Genomic DNA, 19,791 nt, shown 5'->3' with positions numbered 1-19,791 from the left:
CCCTTGTCCATTCCGGATTGAAGGAATGAAAGAAAAGTGGGTAAGGCAAAAGGCCAGGGAGTAAAACCATTATCAGAGCACCAGGATAAGAAGATCCTCCAAGACCTGTGATAGATCTTGACGGACGTTGGTTTCCTGGCCTGTCTCATGGTGGCAATGACATCTTGAGATAACCCTGAGGACGCTAGGAGCCAGGACTCAATGGCCACAGTCAGGTTGAGGGCCACCGAATTCAGATGGAAAAACGGCCCTTGTGACAGCAAGTCTGGACGGTCTGGGAGCGCCCACGGTTGACCCACCGTGAGATGCCACAGATCCGGGTACCACGACCGCCTCGGCTAATCTGGAGCGACGAGAATGGTGCGACGACAGTCGGACCTGATTTTGCGCAGCACTCTGGGCAGCATCGCCAGAGGAGGAAATACATAAGGCAGTCGAAACTGCGACCAATCCTGAACTAATGCGTCCGCCGCCAGAGCTCTGATCTTGAGACCGGGCCATGAATGCCGGGACTTTGTTGTTGTGCCGTGATGCCATGAGATCGACGTCCGGCGTTCCCCAGCGGCGACAGATCTCTCGAAACACGTCTGGGTGAAGAGACCATTCCCCCGCGTCCATGCCCTGACGACTGAGAAAATCTGCTTCCCAGTTTTCTACGCCCGGGATATGAACTGCGGAGATGGTGGAAGCTGTGGCTTCCACCCACTGCAGAATCCGTCGGACTTCCTGGAAGGCTTGACGACCGAGTGCCGCCTTGGTGGTTGATGTATGCGACGGCAGTGGCGTTGTCAGACTGGATACGGATCTGCCTGCCCTCCAGCCACCGATGAAAAGCCAATAGGGCTAGATACACTGCCCTTATCCCTTCAGATCAATATTCTGGAGATGACTATCGGAGTCCAGGTTCCATGAGCCCTGTGGTGGAGAAATACCGCCCCCCACCCTGACAGGCTCGCGTCCATGGTGACCACAGCCCAGGTTGGGGGTAGGAAGGATTTTCCCTGCGACAGAGTTGGGAAGGAGCCACCACTGAAGTGACGTCTTGGTTGCAAGGGAAAGGGAGACGTTCCTGTCGAGTGAAGTCTACCTCCTGTCCCATTTGCGGAGAATGTCCCACTGGAGTGGCCGCAGATGGAATTGCGCGAAGGGCACTGCCTCCATCGCTGCCACCATCTTCCCCAGGAAGTGCATGAGGCGCCTCAAGGGGTGTGAGTGACCCCGAAGAGGAGATAGCTTTCTCTGCAGGCAGGGGTGCAGTTTGTCCAGCGGTAGCATGACTACCGCTGACTGAGTATGAAACTCCATCCCGAGGTAAGTCAGTGATTGGGTCGGTGTCAACTTGGATTTTGGGAAGTTGATGATCCACCCGAACTGCTGGAGCGTCGCCAGAGCGACGGTAAGGCTGTTTTGACACACCATCTGAGAAGGCGCCCTGACTAGAAGATCGTCTAAGTAGGGAATCCCCGAGTGGCCCTGAGAGTGTAGGACCGCCACAACGGATGCCATGACCTTGGTGAACACCCGTGGGGCTGTCGCCAGGCCGAAAGGCAATGCCACGAACTGAAGGTGTTAGTCCCCGATGGCGAAACGCAAAAAGCGTTGATGTCCGGGTGCGATCGGCACATGGAGATAAGCATCCTTGATGTCGATCGATGCTAGGAAGTCTCCTTGTGACATCGATGCGATGACCGAGCGGAGAGATTCCATCCGAAACCGTCTGGTGCTCACATGTCTGTTGAGTAGTTTGAGGTCCAGAACGGGACGGAATGAACCGTCCTTCTTTGGCACCACGAACAAGTTAGAGTAAAAGCCGCGACCATGTTCCTGGGGGGGGACAGGGGTCACAACTCCTTCTGTCTTCAGAGCGTCCACCGCCTGAAAAAGTGCATCGGCCCGCGCGGGGGGCGGAGAGGTTCTGAAGAAACGAGTCGGGGGACGAGAGGTGAACTCTATCCTGTAACCGTGAGACAGAATGTCTCTCACCCATCGGTCTTGAACATGTGGCCACCAGGCGTCGCAAAAGCGGGAGAGCCTGCCACCGACCGAGGATGCGGTTCGGGGATGCCGAGAGTCATGAAGAGGCCGCCTTGGAGGCATTGCCTCCGGCAAGTTTTTGGGGGCGTGACTTAACCCGCCACGCATAGGAGTTCCTCTGGCCTTTCTCCGGCCTGTTGGACGAAGAGGATTGGGGCTTGGAGGAGGGACGAAAGGACCGAAACCTCGATTGTATTTTCCGTTGCTGAAGTCTCTTCGGTTTGGACTGGGGTAAGGAGGAGTCCTTTCCCTTGGATTCCTTAATAATCTCATCCAATCGTTCGCCAAACAATCGTTCGCCAGAAAACGGCAAACCGGTTAAGAACCTCTTGGAGGCAGAGTCTGCCTTCCATTCGCGCAGCCACATGGCCCTGCGGACTGCCACAGAATTAGCGGATGCCACCGCTGTACGGCTAGCAGAGTCTAGAACTGCGTTCATGGCGTAGGAAGAAAAGGCTGACGCCTGAGAAGTCAAAGACGCAACTTGCGGAGCAGAATTACGTGTGACAGCATTAATCTCAGCCAGACAAGCTGAGATAGCTTGTAGTGCCCACACGGCTGCAAAAGCCGGGGCAAAAGACGCGCCCGTGGCTTCATAGATGGATTTCACCAGGAGCTCTGCCTGTCAGTGGCATCTTTTAGCGATGAGCCATCTGCAACCGATACCACAGATCTAGCCGCCAATCTAGAGACTGGAGGATCCACCATGGGACATTGAGCCCAACTCTTAACTACGTCAGAGGGGAAGGGGTAACGTGTGTCAGTAAGGCGCTTGTCCGGAACCGCTCTGGACTTCTGGACAGCATCTCTGAAGTTAGAGTGATCGAAAAACGCACTCCGTGTACGTTTAGGGAACCGAAACTGGTGTTTCTCCTGCTGAGAAGTCGACTCCTCTACAGGTGGCGGCGGGGGAGATAGATCTAACACCTGGTTGATGGACGAGATAAGGTCATTTACTATGGCGTCCCCTTCAGGTGTATCAAGATTGAGAGCAACGTCATGTTCAGAGCCCTGAGCTGCGACGTCCGCCTCGTCCTCCAGAGAGTCCTCAAGCTGGGAACCCGAGCAGCGTGAAGAAGTCGGGGAAGATTCCCAGCGAGCCCGCTTAGCCGGTCTGGGACTGTGGTCCGGGCAGGAGTCCTCCACGTGAGACCTAGGGCCCCCCCCTGGGGGCGCGCTGCGGCGCGGACAGAGAGGGGCCTGGAGGCGACGACCCAACAGGGCCCGGGGCCTGTGTAAGGACCGGTCTGGACTGCAGAGCTTCTAGCAGCTTGGCAGACCATTTGTCCATAGACTGAGCCATGGATTGTGAGAGTGACTCAGAGTTTCAGCAAAAACGGCAAACTCTGTCCCGGCCGCCTGGACCGGGGGAGCAGGGGGGGGGGGGGGGGGGGGTTCTACCTGAGCCGAGGGTCCCACTAGTGACCGAGGCTCCGGCTGGGCAAGCATAACAGGGGTCGAGCATTGCTCACAGTGAGGGTAGGTGGAACCCGCAGGTAACATAGCCGCACAAGAGGTACAGGTCGCAAAATAACCCTGTGCCTTGGCACCCTTGCTCCTTGTGGACGACAAGCTGTTGTCTCCTAGGAGAGTGATCACTGAGGGTATATGGGAAGGGGTATGCAGCCCGACCGAACAGAAATATATAAATATATATATAGTATCTATTCCGGCACCCTAAGGGGACCAGCACCGGGTGACCGGTGTGGCTTACCGACCGCTAAAAAGCGGAGCGTGTGTCCTCCAGATTCCCTGCCTTGGGTCTCCCAGAGTTGCAGAGCTTTCCAGGTAATCCTCCACCGGCAGAATGCCAAAAAATGGCTGCCGGAGCTCTCTGGGGAGGAGTGGAGCCGTGGGCGGCGCTAAAAAAGTGCGGGAATCTGGGGTCCCCACAGTGATCAGTGAGGGGGGAGGAAACATACAGGATGCTCCGGCCCTCACAGCCGACGTCAGGCCGTCCGTCCCGCCCTTACCCCTGACAGGCAGGCCCGGGGGCGGGATTTTTGCTACTAGGCCGCAATGAAGCCGGGGACTAACTTTAAGACCGCGGCCGACAAGCAGGCGCGGTCGGCGCGGAAGTCCGCCGGTCTTCTCAAATCAGCAGCTGCTGCAGCGTCCGGGATGAAGGCGCTCCATGCACAGCCCCCATGGGGACACAGAGTACCTTAGAGATGCAGGGCCCGGTCCCTGAGGATAAACAGACTCCTGTCCGGCAGATTCCCACAGGGGCTGCGGAGGGAGCACGGTCCCAGGGGCTGCGGAGGGAGCACGGTCCCAGAAACTGGATGACCGGTCAGGATCCCACTTCTCCCAGAGCCGCTAAGGGATGGTGAAGGAAACGGCATGAGGCTCCGGCCTTTGTACCCGCAATGGGTACCTCAACCTTAACACCGCCGACGTAGTGGCGTGAGAAGGGAACATGCCGGGGGCCCCGTGGGGGCCCACTTTTCTTCCAACCGATATAATCTAATATGAGAATGCATGAGTGGATGTGTGCCTCCTTCCACACAAAGCATAAAAAAAACTGAGGAGCCCGTGATGCACGGGAGGGTGTATAGGCAGAGGGGAGGGGTTACACTTTTTAAAGTGTAATACTTTGTGTGGCCTCCGGAGGCAGAAGCTATACACCCAATTGTCTGGGTCTCCCAATGGAGCGACAAAGAAATTCTCTTTTTCTTTATCGTTCCTTTGGGAGACCCAGACCATGGGACGTTCCAAAGCAGTCCCTGGGTGGGAAATAAACAGAAAAACTAAGAAGTAGGCAGAACCTAACTTCACAAATGGGCGACAGCCGCCTGAAGGATGCGTCTGCCCAAGCTCGCATCTGCCGAAGCATGAGCATGCACTTGGTAGTGCTTCGAAAAGGTATGCAGGCTAGTCCAAGTGGCAGCCTGACAGACTTGTTGAGCCGTAGCCTGGTGCCTAAAAGCCCAAGAGGCACCGACAGCTCTGGTCGAATGTGCCTTGATCCTCGGCGGGGGAGGCACCTGAGTACTCTGGTATGCGTCCGAAATGGTCGATCTAATCCAACGGGCTAAGGTCGGCTTAGAAGCAGGGAGGCCCTTGCGCCAACCTGTGGTTAGCACAAAAAGAGAAGTGCACCGCCCAAGAGCAGCGGTGCGAGACACATAGATCCGGAGAGCATGCACCAGATCCAGAGTATGCAGCGCTTTTTCAAAGCGATGAACAGGAGCTGAACAAAAAAGGAAGGTAGGGTAATGTCCTGGTTAAGGTGGAAAGGAGAGACCACCTTAGGAAGAAAGTCCGGAGTCGGACGGAGAACCACCTTGTCTTTATAAACCAAAAAAAAAGGTGACTCCGAAGAGAGCGCAGCCAAATCAGAGACTCTCCTGAGGGAAGTTATGGCCACCAGAAAGGCCACTTTCTGTGAAAGACGATACAAGGAAACTTCCCTAAGAGGCTCAAAGGGGGGTTTCTGCAAAACCGCGAGAACCAAATTAAGGTCCCAGGGATCCAAGGGTCGCCGGTAAGGCGGAATGATGTGAGACGCGCCCTGCATGAAGGTGCGGACCTGAGCCAGCCGAGCGAGACGCCGCTGGAACAGAACTGACAGAGCTGAGACTTGTCCCTTGAGAGAGTTGAGGGACAGTCCTAGCTGCAGACCGGACTGTAGAGAAGAGACAGAAGGGTCGGCAAGGAGAAAGGCCAAGGAGGATGGTCGGTAGAGCGACACCAGGACAGGAATATTTTCCAAGTCCTGTGATAGATCTTAGCGGAGGAAGACTTACGGGCCCGAGTCATAGTGGAGAGGACTTCAGGAGGAATACCAGAAGCCGTCAAGATCCAGGACTCAAGAGCCACGCCGTCAATTTGAGAGCCGCAGAATTCAGGCGGAAAAACTGACCTTGCGAGGGAGTAGGTCTGGACGGTCCGGGAGATGCCACGGCATCTCTGCGGACAGATGGAGCGGGTCTGGATACCAAGCTCGCCTGGGCCAGTCCGGTGCAATGAGGATGACTCGACGGCCCTCCATTCTGATCTTGCGCAGAACTCTGGGCAAGAGAGCTAGAGGGGGAAACACGTAGGACAGACGAAACTGGGACCAGTCTTGAACCAGAGCGTCCGAGGCGAATGCCTGAGGATCGTGGGAGCGAGCCACGTAAACAGGAACTTTGTTGTTTTGACGGGATGCCATTAGGTCCACGTCCGGAGTGCCCCATTTGCGGCAGATTGACTGAAACACTGCCGGGTGCAGGGACCACTCGCCACCGTCCACGGTTTGACGGCTGAGATAATCTGCCTCCCAGTTTTCCACGCCTGGGATGTGCACTGCGGATATGGTGGACTTGGAGTCCTCCGCCCATTGAAGGATGCGTTGTACTTCCAACATCGCCAGGCGGCTGCATGTCCCGCCTTGGTGATTGATGTAGGCAACCGCTGTCGCGTTGTCTGACTGGACTCGAATGTGCCTGCCCGCCAACAGGTGGTGAAAAGCTAGGAGAGCTAGAAGCACGGCTCTGGTTTCCAGCACATTGATTGAAAGGGCTGACTCGGACGGAGTATAAGTGCCCTGCGCTCTGTGGTGGAGACATACCGCTCTCCAGCCGGAAAGACTGGCATCCGTGGTGAGGATCACCCAGGACGGGGCCAGGAAGGAGCGCCCCTGGGACAGAGAGAGGGGCCGAAGCCACCACTGAAGAGAGCTCCTGGTCTGTGGCGACAGAGCCACTAACCTGTGTAAGGAGGAAAGCCGCTTGTCCCAACAGCGGAGAATGTCCAGCTGCAGGGGATGCAGATGGAACTGGGCAAAGGGAACAGCCTCCATGGACGCCACCATTTGACCCAGAACCTGCATCAGACGCCTGAGGGTATAACGGCGGGGCCTCAGCAGAGAGCGCACTGCCAGTTGGAGGGACTGCTGTTTGACTAAGGGCAACTTCACAAGTGCCGGCAAAGTCTCGAACTGCATCCCTAGGTACGTGAGACTGGGTCGGAGTCAGGGTGGATTTGGGAAGATTGACCAGCCACCCGAATTGGGCTAGAGTGGCGAGAGTGAGCGAGACACTCCGCTGACAGTCTGCGCTGGATGAAGCCTTGACTAGAAGGTCATCCAGGTAAGGAATCACTGCCAACCCCTGTAGGTGCAGAACCGCAATCACTGCAGCCATGACCTTGGTGAATACCCGAGGGGCTGTGGCCAACCCGAAGGGGAGAGCCACAAATTGGAAATGATCTTCTCCGATTGCAAAACGTAGCCAACGCTGGTGTGAAACTGCAATTGGCACATGCAGATAGGCATCTCTGTCGATGGACGCCAGGAAATCCCCTTGGGTCATTGAGGCAATGACTGATCGCAGAGACTCCATGCGAAAGTGCCGCACCTGAACATGCTTGTTGAGAAGCTTGAGATCCAGGATGGGCCGGAATGTACCGTCCTTTTTGGGGACTAGGAAGAGATTTGAGTAGAAACCTCTGAACCGTTCCCAGGCGGGAACCGGTACAATTACTCCGTTGGCCTGCAAGGATGCCACTGCCTGTGAGAAGGCGGCGGCCTTGGAGCGGGGGGGGGGGGGGGGGGGGGGTTGAGAGAAAAAAAATCTGTTTGGCGGTCTGGAAGAGAATTCTATCCTGTAGCCGTGGGAGATGATATCTCTCACCCACTGATCGGAGACGTGTTGAAACCAAGCGTCGCCAAAGTGGGAGAGCCTGCCACCGACTAAGGACGTTGCTGGAGCGGGCAGATAGTCACGAGGAGGCTGCCTTAGTGGCAGCACCTCCTGTGGTCTTCTGTGGACGCGCTTTTGGGCGCCAGTTGGATTTCTGGTCTTTGGCTGAGTTAGTGGACGAGGCCGAGGGCTTAGAGGACGACCAGTTGGAGGAACGAAAGGAGCGAAACCTCGACTGATTCCTACCCTGGGCAGGTTTCCTGGCTTTGGTTTATGGCATGGAAGTACTCTTCCCGCCAGTAGCTTCCTTAATAATTTCATCCAGCTGTTCTCCGAACAGCCGGGACCCAGCAAAAGGGAACCCAGCAAGGTACTTCTTTGAAGAAGCATCTGCCTTCCACTCTCGAAGCCACAAGATCCTGCGGATAGCGAGGGAATTAGCCGAAGCCACCGCAGTGCGGTGAGAAGCCTCCAGCATGGCAGACATGGCATAGGATGAAAAAGCTGAAGCTTGGGAAGTTAAGGCAACCATTTCGGGCATAGGTTCCCTGGTGAGGGAATGCATCTCCTCTAGAGAAGCAGAGATGGCTTTGAGCCCACACTGCTGCAAAAGTCGGGGAAAATGAGGCCCCCGCCACTTCATATACGGATTTGGCCAGAAGGTTAGGGGGGGGGGGGGGGGGTCTACCTTTGGGGAGTGAGCCCACTCCTTGACCACCTCAGGTGGAAAGGGAAAACGGTCATCAGAACCACACTTTGGGAAGCGTTTGTCAGGACAGGCCCTGGGCTTGGACACAGCGGCCTGAAAACTGGAGTGGTTAAAGAACACTCTTTGCTCTCTTAGGCGAGGTAAACTGTTGCTTTTCTGCCAGAGAGGGTTGCTCCTCTGATACTGGCGGATTGAGATCCAGTACAGAATTAATGGACGCAATCAAGTCACTAAGATCTGAGTCACTTTCGGACAGATCAATGGGGTACATTGAGTTAGCCTCCGAGCCCCCTGTAAAGGCATCCTCCTCATCCTGCGAGTCCGCTCTTGAATCAGAGCCGCGGGAGGAGGAGGGAGAGGGAACCCTGCGCCTTCTCTTAGGAGGACGGGGTCTGGGACCTGACGATGAATCCTCTGTGAGCTCCGGTCCTGAGAGAGCCCTAGCAGCAGAGGCACCCTGTGAGGGGGGCTGATGCATATTCAGCAAAGTCCTGGACAGAAGTCCCATGGACTCAGCAAAAGACTGGGAGATAGAATCCTTTTCTAGGTCTACCCAAGCCGGGGGCTCAGCCACAGGAGCAGGAGCAGCCTGAGAGACCAATGGGGGAAGAGACTCCAGGCTGTGGCACCGCCAAGGTAGAGCAGGCATCACAATGTGGATAGGTGCTCTGTTCAGGCAGCAGGAGCTTACATGCAGCGCATACAGAGTAAAGCTTTGGAGCCTTGCTCCTCGTGTGAGACATGCTGCTGGAGTGGGGGCTCTGCCAGAGAATGAACCCCAGAGTATATACAGAGGTCCACAACCAGAGCCGGTTGTGGCTTACCAGACCGCTGTGCAGAGCGGTGTTGTGTGCCCTCCAGATCCCGGAGCCCCAAACACAGCACCTCAGCAGGGATGCAGAACGCAGACCAGCGCTGAGTGAACTCTGAGAAAATGGCCGCCGGAGCGAAGAGAGGGGGCGGGACTTGCATGAAGAGCGGGATCTGGAGGGCCATAGAGACCTACAGGGGAGGAGACACGCACAGCAGTGGGGAGTGTCCCTCTCCTGTGCAGAACCGCCGCCGGGAGGAGCCGCTCTATCCCTCTGCATGAGTGACATGCGAGGGCAGTGAAACGAAACTAGGCCTCCGGCGAAGCCGGGGCCTAAATTTGAGCGGCGAAGCAGACGCGCAGGCACCATCGGCGCGGTTCTCGGGCGACAGCTAGAGAACCCGCCGGAAATGTCAGTAAATACAGTAAGCACACTCTCCCCAAACAATAAAGCACAGGGACCCCCAAATATAAACGTCTCAGGTACTTAGCTGCTGAGACGCAGGGCCAGGTCCCTGGGGAGGAGTGCTCCGGTCCAACAGGGTCCTGAAGGGCTGCGGATGGAGACCGGTCTCCTGCCAGGCATGGAGACCGTGCTAGCTCCCACTTCAAGCCAGAGCCCAGGAGGGATGGTGAAGGCGCACGGCATGTAAGGCTCCAGCCTAGGAAATCAACCTTATAACACCGCCGACACAGTGGGGTGAGAAGGGACATGGCGGGGGTCCAGACGTGGACCCGCAGTTCTTCAAACTCATTCCAAAAGGAAAAAAATCATATGAGAATGCATGTGTGGATGTATGCCTCCTGAACACAAAGCGATAAACTGGCTGGGTCTGCTCACCAGGGGGTGTATAAGCTCAGAGGGAGGAGCTACACTTTTAGGTGTAGTACTTTGTGTGTCCTCCGGAGGCAGAAGCTAAACACCCATGGTCTGGGTCTCCCAAAGGAACGATAAAGAAAATAAAAAAAAAAAAAAAAAAAAGTTACGCCTCTCAGAAGAAGGGGAGCAAAAAACAAAAACGGGAAGTGCCCGGGGGCTGAAGGGGTTAAAGGGAACCCGTCAGGTGCAATATGCACCCATAACCACGAGCAGTTCTGGGTGCATATTGCTAATATCTGCCTTAATAGTCCCTGTATCAAGTAGCATAAAGATCTTTAGAAAAAGTATTTCTAAAGATTCTAATATGCTACTGAGGCCATCGACTAGTCGCAAGGGCGTTATATCCCACAACTAGATCACCATCTTAGCAAGTTAGTACGCCCACAGGGGCAAGCTAACATGCTATTCAATGCAGAGTCACCAGCGGTGATGCGTGTCATGGTGTTCACTGATCTAATTGACTGGCCCTTTTGGTCATGTGCACTAGACCTCTATGAAACTGGAACGCGTATGCCTGGCTTCATACTGCGCATGACCGGACGTGTCCAGCATTCAGATCAGCTGTCACAGTGACCATTGGTGATGCTGCATTGAATAGCAGGTTAGCATGGCCCTGTGGGCATACTAACATGCTAAGAGGGCAGACTAGTCAGGGGATACAACGCCCTTGCGACTAGTTGCTGGCCTCATTAGCATATTATAAAAGGATCTCTAGAAATACTTTTTCTAAAGATCTTTATCTATGCTTGTGTATACAGGGACGGTTAGGCAGGGATTAGCAATATGCACCCAGAACTGCTCGTGGATCTTGGTGCATAGTGCACCTGACAGGTTCCCTTTAATAGTCAAAGGATAAGACACTTCCTTTCCATTTTACGCCCAATGACCAAGCTGAGCAGGAAATACAGAGAAATGGCCATTGCAGTTAAAGGGGACTAGCAGAAATGGTTGCTTGCCGTTTTTTTTTTTCTTCTTCTTCTAACTTCACTCTCAGTAGGCCCAAATAAAAGCCTTCATGACAAAATTCTAGTGTAAAAAGTAGCAACGTTTTGATGCAACATTTTGCGACTTGAGTCCTCACACCTTTTTTCCCCCACATCGTCCAAAGCTGGGCCGGGTGCATGATGCCATAGCTCATCCAATTCATGACGATTTCATGCTGTATACTAGAAATCTCGAGTCCTAAACTGGAGTGAGATTTCTGGCACTGTGCACCTATCCATAACTCTGGTGGGTCTGACTGTATCACACCCCCTCATTAAAAGCCCAGTCACACACAATGACTTACCAGCCATCCCGAAAACGATGCGACCTGATTGGGATTGCAGTAAGTCGCTGGGAGGTTGCAGGTGAGATGTCACACAGTCAGATCTTACCAGCGACGCAGTAACTATACAGGGCGCAGTAGCGACCTGTATAGCGATCTCAGCAGTCACTGTGACCCTGTCACACAGTGATGTGTCCTGCCCAGCAGGACATCGCCTTTGAAGAAAATGGCCTGGGCCATTCTGCAACGACTAGCAGAGGTTCCCAACTCCAGTCCTCAAGGCACACCAACAGTGCATGTTTTCAGGATTTCTTTAGCATTGCATGGGTGTTGGATTCAGCACCTTTGCAGGTGATTAAATTATCACCTGTGCAATACTAAGGAAATCCTGAAAACATGCACTGTTGGTGTGCCTTGAGGACTGGAGTTGGGAACCTCTGGACCAGAGATCTCACAGCAGGGGCCTGATCGCTGGTAGGTGTCACACATAACGAGATCGCTAACGGGATCGCTACTGCGTCACAGAAATCGTGACTCAGCTGCGATCTCACTAGCGATCTTGTTATGTGTGACGGTACCTTAAGACTTGCGAGAAAAATCCCTGGCCTTGAATCAGGGTTATTGTGTCCTGGTTCAAAATGCACATGTGATACATGAGACCCAAGTACTATCAGCAGGGGTTATAATTGCAGGACCTTTCATATGCTTAAAGCATTCTGCAGGGCTCATCAGCATACCCCTTTAACCTCTCAAAACAATAAATAAAGGTTTACTTAAAGAGAAAAAAAAGCCACCAAAGAAGGGAATTTTGTTTACTTACCGTAAATTCCTTTTCTTCTAGCTCCTATTGGGAGACCCAGACAATTGGGTGTATAGCTTCTGCCTCCGGAGGCCACACAAAGTATTACACTTTAAAAAGTGTAACCCCTCCCCTCTGCCTATACACCCTCCCGTGCCTCACGGGCTCCTCAGTTTTGGTGCAAAAGCAGGAAGGAGGAAACTTATAAATGGTCTAAGGTAAATTCAATCCGAAGGATGTTCGGAGAACTGAAACCATGAACCAAAGGAACAATTCAACATGAACAACATGTGTACACAAAAGAACAAACAGCCCGAAGGGAACAGGGGCGGGTGCTGGGTCTCCCAATAGGAGCTAGAAGAAAAGGAATTTACGGTAAGTAAACAAAATTCCCTTCTTCTTTGTCGCTCCATTGGGAGACCCAGACAATTGGGACGTCCAAAAGCAGTCCCTGGGTGGGTAAAAGAATACCCCGATAAAAAGAGCCGGAAACGGCCCTCTCTTACAGGTGGGCAACCGCCGCCTGAAGGACTCGCCTACCTAGACTGGCATCTGCCGAAGCATAGGTATGCACCTGATAGTGTTTTGTGAAAGTGTGCAGACTAGACCAGGTAGCCGCCTGGCACACCTGCTGAGCCGTAGCCCGGTGCCGCAATGCCCAGGACGCACCCACGGCTCTGGTAGAATGGGCTTTCAGCCCTGAAGGAATCGGAAGCCCAGAAGAACGGTAGGCTTCAAAAATCGGTTCCTTGATCCACCGAGCCAAGGTTGACTTGGAAGCCTGCGACCCCTTACGCTGGCCAGCGACAAGGAGCGCATCAGAACGGCGCAGTGGCGCCGTGCGAGACACGTAGAGCCGGAGTGCTCTCACTAGATCTAACAAGTGCAACTCCTTTTCACATTGGTGAACTGGATGAGGACAAAAAGAAGGTAAGGAGATATCCTGATTGAGATGAAAAGGAGATACCACCTTAGGGAGAAATTCTGGGACCAGACACAGAACCACCTTATCCTGGTGAAAAACCAGGAAGGGGGCTTTGCATGACAGCGCTGCAAGTTCCGACACTCTACGGAGCGATGTAACTGCCACTAGAAAAGCCACCTTCTGCGAAAGACGTGATAGAGAGACATCCCGCAGCGGCTCGAAAGGTGGTTTCTGAAGAGCCCTTAGAACCCTGTTAAGATCCCAGGGTTCCAGCGGCCGCTTGTAAGGTGGGACTATGTGGCAAACTCCCTGCAGGAACGTGCGGACCTGCGGAAGCCTGGCTAGACGTTTTTGAAAAAACACGGAAAGCGCCGATACTTGTCCCTTGAGAGAGCCGAGAGACAAACCCTTGTCCATTCCGGATTGAAGGAAGGAAAGAAAGAAAAGTGGGTAAGGCAAACGGCCAGGGGGTAAAACCCTTATCAGAGCACCAGGATAAGAAGATCCTCCAAGCCCTATGATAGATCTTGGCGGACGTTGGTTTCCTGGCCTGTCTCATAGTGGCAATGACATCTTGAGATAACCCTGAGGACGCTAGGAGCCAGGACTCAATGGCCACACAGTCAGGTTGAGGGCCGCAGAATTCAGATGGAAAAATGGCCCTTGAGATAGCAAGTCTGGTCGGTCTGGGAGTGCCCACGGTTGACCCACCGTGAGGTGCCACAGATCCGGGTACCACGACCTCCTCGGCCAGTCTGGAGCGACTAGGATGGCGCGGCGGCAGTCGGACCTGATCTTGCGTAACACTCTGGGCAGCATTGCCAGAGGAGGAAATACATAAGGCAGTCGAAACTGCGACCAGTCCTGAACTAATGCGTCCGCCGCCAGAGCTCTGTGATCCTGAGACCGTGCCATGAATGCCGGGACTTTGTTGTTGTGCCGAGACGCCATGAGATCGACGTCCGGCGTTCCCCAGCGGCAACAGATCTCTTGAAACACGTCCGGGTGAAGAGACCATTCCCCTGCGTCCATGCCCTGGCGACTGAGAAAGTCTGCTTCCCAGTTTTCTACGCCCGGGATGTGAACTGCGGAGATGGTGGAGGCTGTGGCCTCCGCCCACAGCAGAATCCGCCGCACTTCTTGGAAGGCTTGACGGCTGCGCGTGCCGCCCTGGTGGTTGATGTACGCGACCGCCGTGGTGTTGTCCGACTGTATGCGGATCTGCCTGCCCTCCAGCCACCGATGGAACGCTTTTAGGGCTAGATACACTGCCCTTATCTCCAGAACATTGATCTGAAGGGAGGACTCTGTCGGAGTCCAGGTTCCCTGAGCCCTGTGGTGGAGAAAAACCGCTCCCCACCCTGACAGACTCGCGTCCGTCGTGACCACAGCCCAGGATGGGGGCAGGAAGGATTTTCCCTTCGACAGAGAAGTGGGAAGAAGCCACCACTGAAGAGAGGTTTTGGCTGCCAGAGAGAGAGACGTTCCTGTCTAGGGACGTCGACCTCCTGTCCCATTTGCGGAGAATGTCCCATTGGAGTGGACGCAGATGAAACTGCGCAAAGGGGACTGCCTCCATTGCTGCCACCATCTTTCCCAGGAAGTGCATAAGGCGCCTCAAAAGGGTGTGACTGGGCCCGAAGAAGAGAGTGCACCCCTGTCTGCAGCAAACGCTGTTTGTCCAGCGGTAGCTTGACTATCGCTGAGAGAGTATGAAACTCCATCCCGAGGTAAGTCAGTGACTGGGTCGGAGTCAATTTTGACTTTGGGAAATTGATGATCCACCCGAACCTCTGGAGAGTCTCCAGAGCAACGGTCAGGCTGTGTTGACATGCCACCCGGGAGGGTGCCTTGACTAGGAGATCGTCTAAGTAAGGGATCACCGAGTGGCCCTGAGAGTGTAGGACTGCCACAACGGATGCCATGACCTTGGTGAAGACCCGTGGGGCTGTCGCCAGGCTGAAAGGCAGTGCCACAAACTGAAGGTGTTAGTCCCCGATGGCAAAACGCAGGAAGCGTTGATGCTCTGGTGCGATCGGCACATGGAGATAAGCATCCCTGATGTCGATTGATGCTAGGAAGTCTCCTTGGGACATCGAAGCGATGACAGAGCGGAGAGATTCCATGCGAAACCGTCTGGTTCTCACGTGTCTGTTGAGCAGTTTGAGGTCCAAAACGGGACGGAAAGATCCGTCCTTTTTTGGCACCACGAACAAGTTGGAGTAAAAACCGCGACCACGTTCCTGAAGGGGAACTGGGATCACAACTCCTTCTGTCTTCAGAGTGTTCACCGCCTGAAAAAGTGCATCGGTTCGCTCGGGGGGCGGAGATGTTCTGAAGAAACGAGTCGGAGGACGAGAGCTGAACTCTATCCTGTAATCGTGAGACAGAATGTCTCTCACCCATCGGTCTTGGACATGTGGCCACCAGGCGTCGCCAAAGCGGGAGAGCCTGCCACCGACCGAGGATGCGGTTTGGGGAGGCCGAAAGTCATGAGGAGGCCGCCTTGGAGACGCCTCCGGCGGTCTTTGGAGGACGTGACTTAGACCGCCAACAAAGCATAAAACTGGAGGAGCCCGTGAGGCACGGGAGGGTGTATAGGCAGAGGGGAGGGGTTACACTTTTTAAAGTGTAATACTTTGTGTGGCCTCCGGAGGCAGAAGCTATACACCCAATTGTCTGGGTCTCCCAATGGAGCGACAAAGAAAGATTAAATGTAAATATTTTGTTAAACAGCACATTCTTCACAAGCACATTTGATGCCTTACCTGCTAGACTCTCTAGCTCCTCATGGGGCGTGGACCTCAGACTGCTGGACCGACTTCCAGAGTGACTGTGATTTGAGAACCATCTGCTGAATCTGCTAGCAGATACTGAACCCTCCCCCAACACATCCTCAATCATCTGTAGAAAGAAAGATGCCAGGTCAGTCTCATAAGTGACAGTCAATGGAAGACTGGGATCTTGAGCTGCAATTGCGTTTCACTTACTTGTAGGTGACGGGAATGTTCTTTAGCTGCAGAATATCTGCTCTGAGTGCGAAGTCCTTTAATTTGCAGCAGCTTTTAATTCCCACCAAATAACCCACATCAGAAGTCAACATGAAAAGTGTAGAAAGTCTGCAAACTACAAATCAAGATCCTTCCACTATGCAGACCACATCTCATGTGAAGGAGCACAACTCAAAGACCAAACCAGCAGTTTAAGAGAAACAACAAGCAACCAACCCCAAACATGGGGTAAAAATTAGCAGAGATGCCACCGAGCCAAAACGCAAATAAAGTTTTACAGAACATAACTGTATGGCAGAGCAAAAGGTGATTAAAGCCAAGCAATAAACCACACTACAACAAGCCGTTCTAAAATCAGTATACTATGCACTACAAGAATAGGGACAGCATAAATGTGACACGGTACAGCCTTAAAAAGGCAAAATGCAATGTCAGAAACCTTTGGGGGATATGGAAATGAGCAGTGAGATATCAAGCCAGGTTTAAAGAAAAAAAAAAAAAAAAAAAAAAAAAGAAAGAAAAATCTGCCACAATTAAACCCACACCACAAGTGCACACGTGATTAGCCACCACAAGTGCACACCAAGTGAAAGACCACTTTTTAGGGCACATTCAAAACATGAGTGCCCAGTTTTGCAGATGTAAAAACCGTATCTGTTAACAGATGGCTTCAGTTACCCTTTATTTTTAACAGAGCCTCATTCATTGCAAAACGCATTAGAAGTGGACATGTAAAGTTTAACAAAAACTAACATATCCCAAAAAAAGCTATTAAAAATTCTATAACTTCATGTGCTGTTGATTAAAGATGAGCGAACCTCGGGCTTAGGCTATGTTCACACTAGAAAAATGATTTTTCTTAAGAAATTTCTTAAGAAATTTCTTAAGAGTGCACCTGTGTTAAAAAACGCACCAAAAACGCACCTGCGTTTTAGGTCCGTTTTAGGTCCGTTTTAGGTCCGTTTTAGGTCCGTTTTTACCGCTGGTTGCTCCCTGCGTTATTGTGCCAATTATCTATGGCAAAAAACGCAGTTAGCTGCAGAAAAGTAGTGACATGCTCATTCTTTTTCTTAAGAAAATCTACTGAAAGAATTTTCTTAAGAAAAAAACGCAGTGTGTGCACAGCTAATTTTTTTTGCCATAGGTTTTGCTGGGGAATGTCTGCAGAAAGGTTACAAGAATTTCTCAAGAAATTTCTGCAGCAAAAACGGACCCAAAACGGACCCAAAACGCAGGTAAAAAACGCAGTGTGTGAACATAGCCTTTAGGCTGTGTTCACACACTGCGTTTTTTACCTGCGTTTTTGGTCCGTTTTTGGTCCGTTTTTGCTGCAGAAATTTCTTGAGAAATTCTTGTAACCTTTCTGCAGACATTCCCCAGCAAAACCTATGGCAAAAAAAATTAGCTGTGCACACACTGCGTTTTTTTCTTAAGAAAATTCTTTCAGTAGATTTTCTTAAGAAAAAGAATGAGCATGTCACTTCTTTTCTGCAGCTAACTGCGTTTTTTGCCATAGATAATTGGCACAATAACGCAGGGAGCAACCAGCGGTAAAAACGGACCTAAAACGGACCTAAAACGGACCTAAAACGGACCTAAAACGCAGGTGCGTTTTTGGTGCGTTTTTTAACACAGGTGCACTCTTAAGAAATTTCTTAAGAAATTTCTTAAGAAAAATCATTTTTCTAGTGTGAACATAGCCTAAGTTTAGAAAATGACGTGAAAAAAAAAAAAAAAAAAAAAATCACCCTGGTGAGTATCACACTGTGCTGGTGTCAGTGATGCACAGCACTGTGCACGCTGCAAGAAATGGGTGATCGGCCTAAATCCGACTTCCATTCTAAGATGTAATGCTCACGAAGGAATTTAAAACAAAAACAGACCTCCAGAAGGGTTTTGCTTTATGCCCACAGCAAAATAAATAAATAAAATTCCGAAGGTGGGTGCTGTTTTTTTTTGGTAATTTCTTAGTGAACAATACATTGTACACTTTTTTGTTTTTATGTAGTCCCTTGTAATAGAGTGTGGCCCCTTCACAGTGAGTTGGGCATTTCATTCTGTGCATCCCATAGCTGTGTGCTGTTGGGACCCGGTCACTCAGCTCTTATTCACATTGAGGCCTATTTTGACCCATGGTGAGGTTTTAATATTTGAGAGTGTAGGTACTGTCCTGAATAGGCACACCATGACGTGGTGGGATGGCTTTATGCTTTTTTTGATCAAAAACGTGTTTCCTATGTTTATATGCACCATGCTTTTATTCAGTTACAGCAGGGTATATGTCCTTATTATTGTCTTTGGTTTTTCTTTGTCTTATGGCCAGTGTGAACATGAGCTTACAAGCAGCATGTATACCATCTCATAGTCCGGCTCACTTTTTTGTTTTTATAATAGAACGCAGAATGTAAGCCAAGTTTGAGCCAATCACACACTTCTTGCAGTGCGCACAATGCTGCTCATCACTCAGACACCAGCACACTGCGATACTTACCAGGGTGATTTTCACGTCATTTTCCAAGCCCCGAGCCCGAGGTTCGCTCATCTCTATTGCCAATTAGAATGACTGGACGGATTACAAGTATTAACTTTTCGAATATGCCCCAACTCACAGATGGGGTTAAGTGAATATTACCAGATACCACACTTTCTTCACACCCATTAAAGAAGAAACTTTAAAGGGAATGCATCATTTATGTATTAATTTTTTTATAAAATATATTTCTAACAATTTTTATTGTTCAGATTGGAATTTTTCGGCCATTTTGCCTGATCATTTATAGATTTGCTTTATTGCTGTCATGTGGACGGCAGCTATTCATCGATTTCCATGGGAGAGTTTTCTGATCTGTGAAGGTGTCGTTGTGCAGGGAGGAAGGGAGCTGTGACCTTCAACCATGTTTAATGATGTGATCCTGTTTTATACATACAGAACAGTATGCACCAGAGTCCAAAGCTAAACTACTAGTTACATTTTTTTTCCCCTCGAGACTATAGTGAAATGAAGTTTTAAAAATAAAAACTACATTAAATAGGTTATTTTCTGAAGAGTATGACACATTCCCTTTGAATCTTGGCTTTCATGGAAGCCATGTGCATTTTATTATAGGAGACTCACCGAAGCCAGGCCAGGCACACTCTTGTCTAGGTTAAAAAATTCGTTAAAGTCAAATTCTCCAGGTCCTGGTTCTTGCAGACTGGCCTCTCGGGGCACCTCCTGGTCGACGGTAGATTCTGGAGGAAGAGGTGCCTCCTCCTCCAGGACTGCTCCATTGCATTCAAATCCTGGGAACAAAAAGGAAGTTAGACTGATCATACTGCGAGTTAATTTACTTAACTGCAAACACATTACTAAAATGTTCTGACAAGCGGATTTAAAGAAGAAAAAAAAAAAAAAAAAAAAACCCCAAAATGTAGAAACTACAGTTTTGTAACATCAATATGAGGGCTCAATCTTAAGAAGTATTCCTTGACTTGCCTTCCTTTACAGAAGACACTCGCTTTCGCGTTCTCTTTCTTCCCTTATGATCCTCCTCTAGAATTTTGTCATCAAATCCTGTAAGTTCTATCGTCTCTGACTGGCTTGTGGGTCCAGCAGAAAACCACTCTGGCTCCTCTTCGGTGTAAGAGTCATTTCTCCTTCGTTCACCAAAGACTCTCTTGCTATCGCCATACTCTCGCTGTTAAAACAAAAAAAAGACAAAACTTCACCATGATAAACAAACACCAAA

At 51.4% G+C, this 19,791-nt stretch overlaps 1 protein-coding gene across 2 annotated transcripts in view; it reads right to left on the bottom strand.

The window, feature by feature from the left end:
• The window catches only part of EIF4ENIF1 (eukaryotic translation initiation factor 4E nuclear import factor 1), a 71,057-nt gene that overhangs the window by 40,062 nt on the left and 11,204 nt on the right, over nucleotides 1–19,791 (bottom strand). For both annotated transcript variants that reach the window (XM_075322725.1, XM_075322732.1), the window contains exons 6-8: nucleotides 19,539–19,740; nucleotides 19,179–19,345; nucleotides 15,821–15,956 (exon numbers count right to left, since the gene is read on the bottom strand). In XM_075322725.1, the coding sequence (XP_075178840.1) occupies nucleotides 15,821–15,956; nucleotides 19,179–19,345; nucleotides 19,539–19,740 (505 nt within the window). The remainder of the gene's footprint in view (nucleotides 1–15,820; nucleotides 15,957–19,178; nucleotides 19,346–19,538; nucleotides 19,741–19,791) is intronic.

This window comes from Anomaloglossus baeobatrachus, chromosome 1, assembly GCF_048569485.1.
Source record: "Anomaloglossus baeobatrachus isolate aAnoBae1 chromosome 1, aAnoBae1.hap1, whole genome shotgun sequence".
Lineage (NCBI taxonomy): Eukaryota > Metazoa > Chordata > Amphibia > Anura > Aromobatidae > Anomaloglossus > Anomaloglossus baeobatrachus.
Note: the sequence above shows the minus strand (reverse complement) of the source record. Positions and strands in the feature narration are given on the sequence as shown.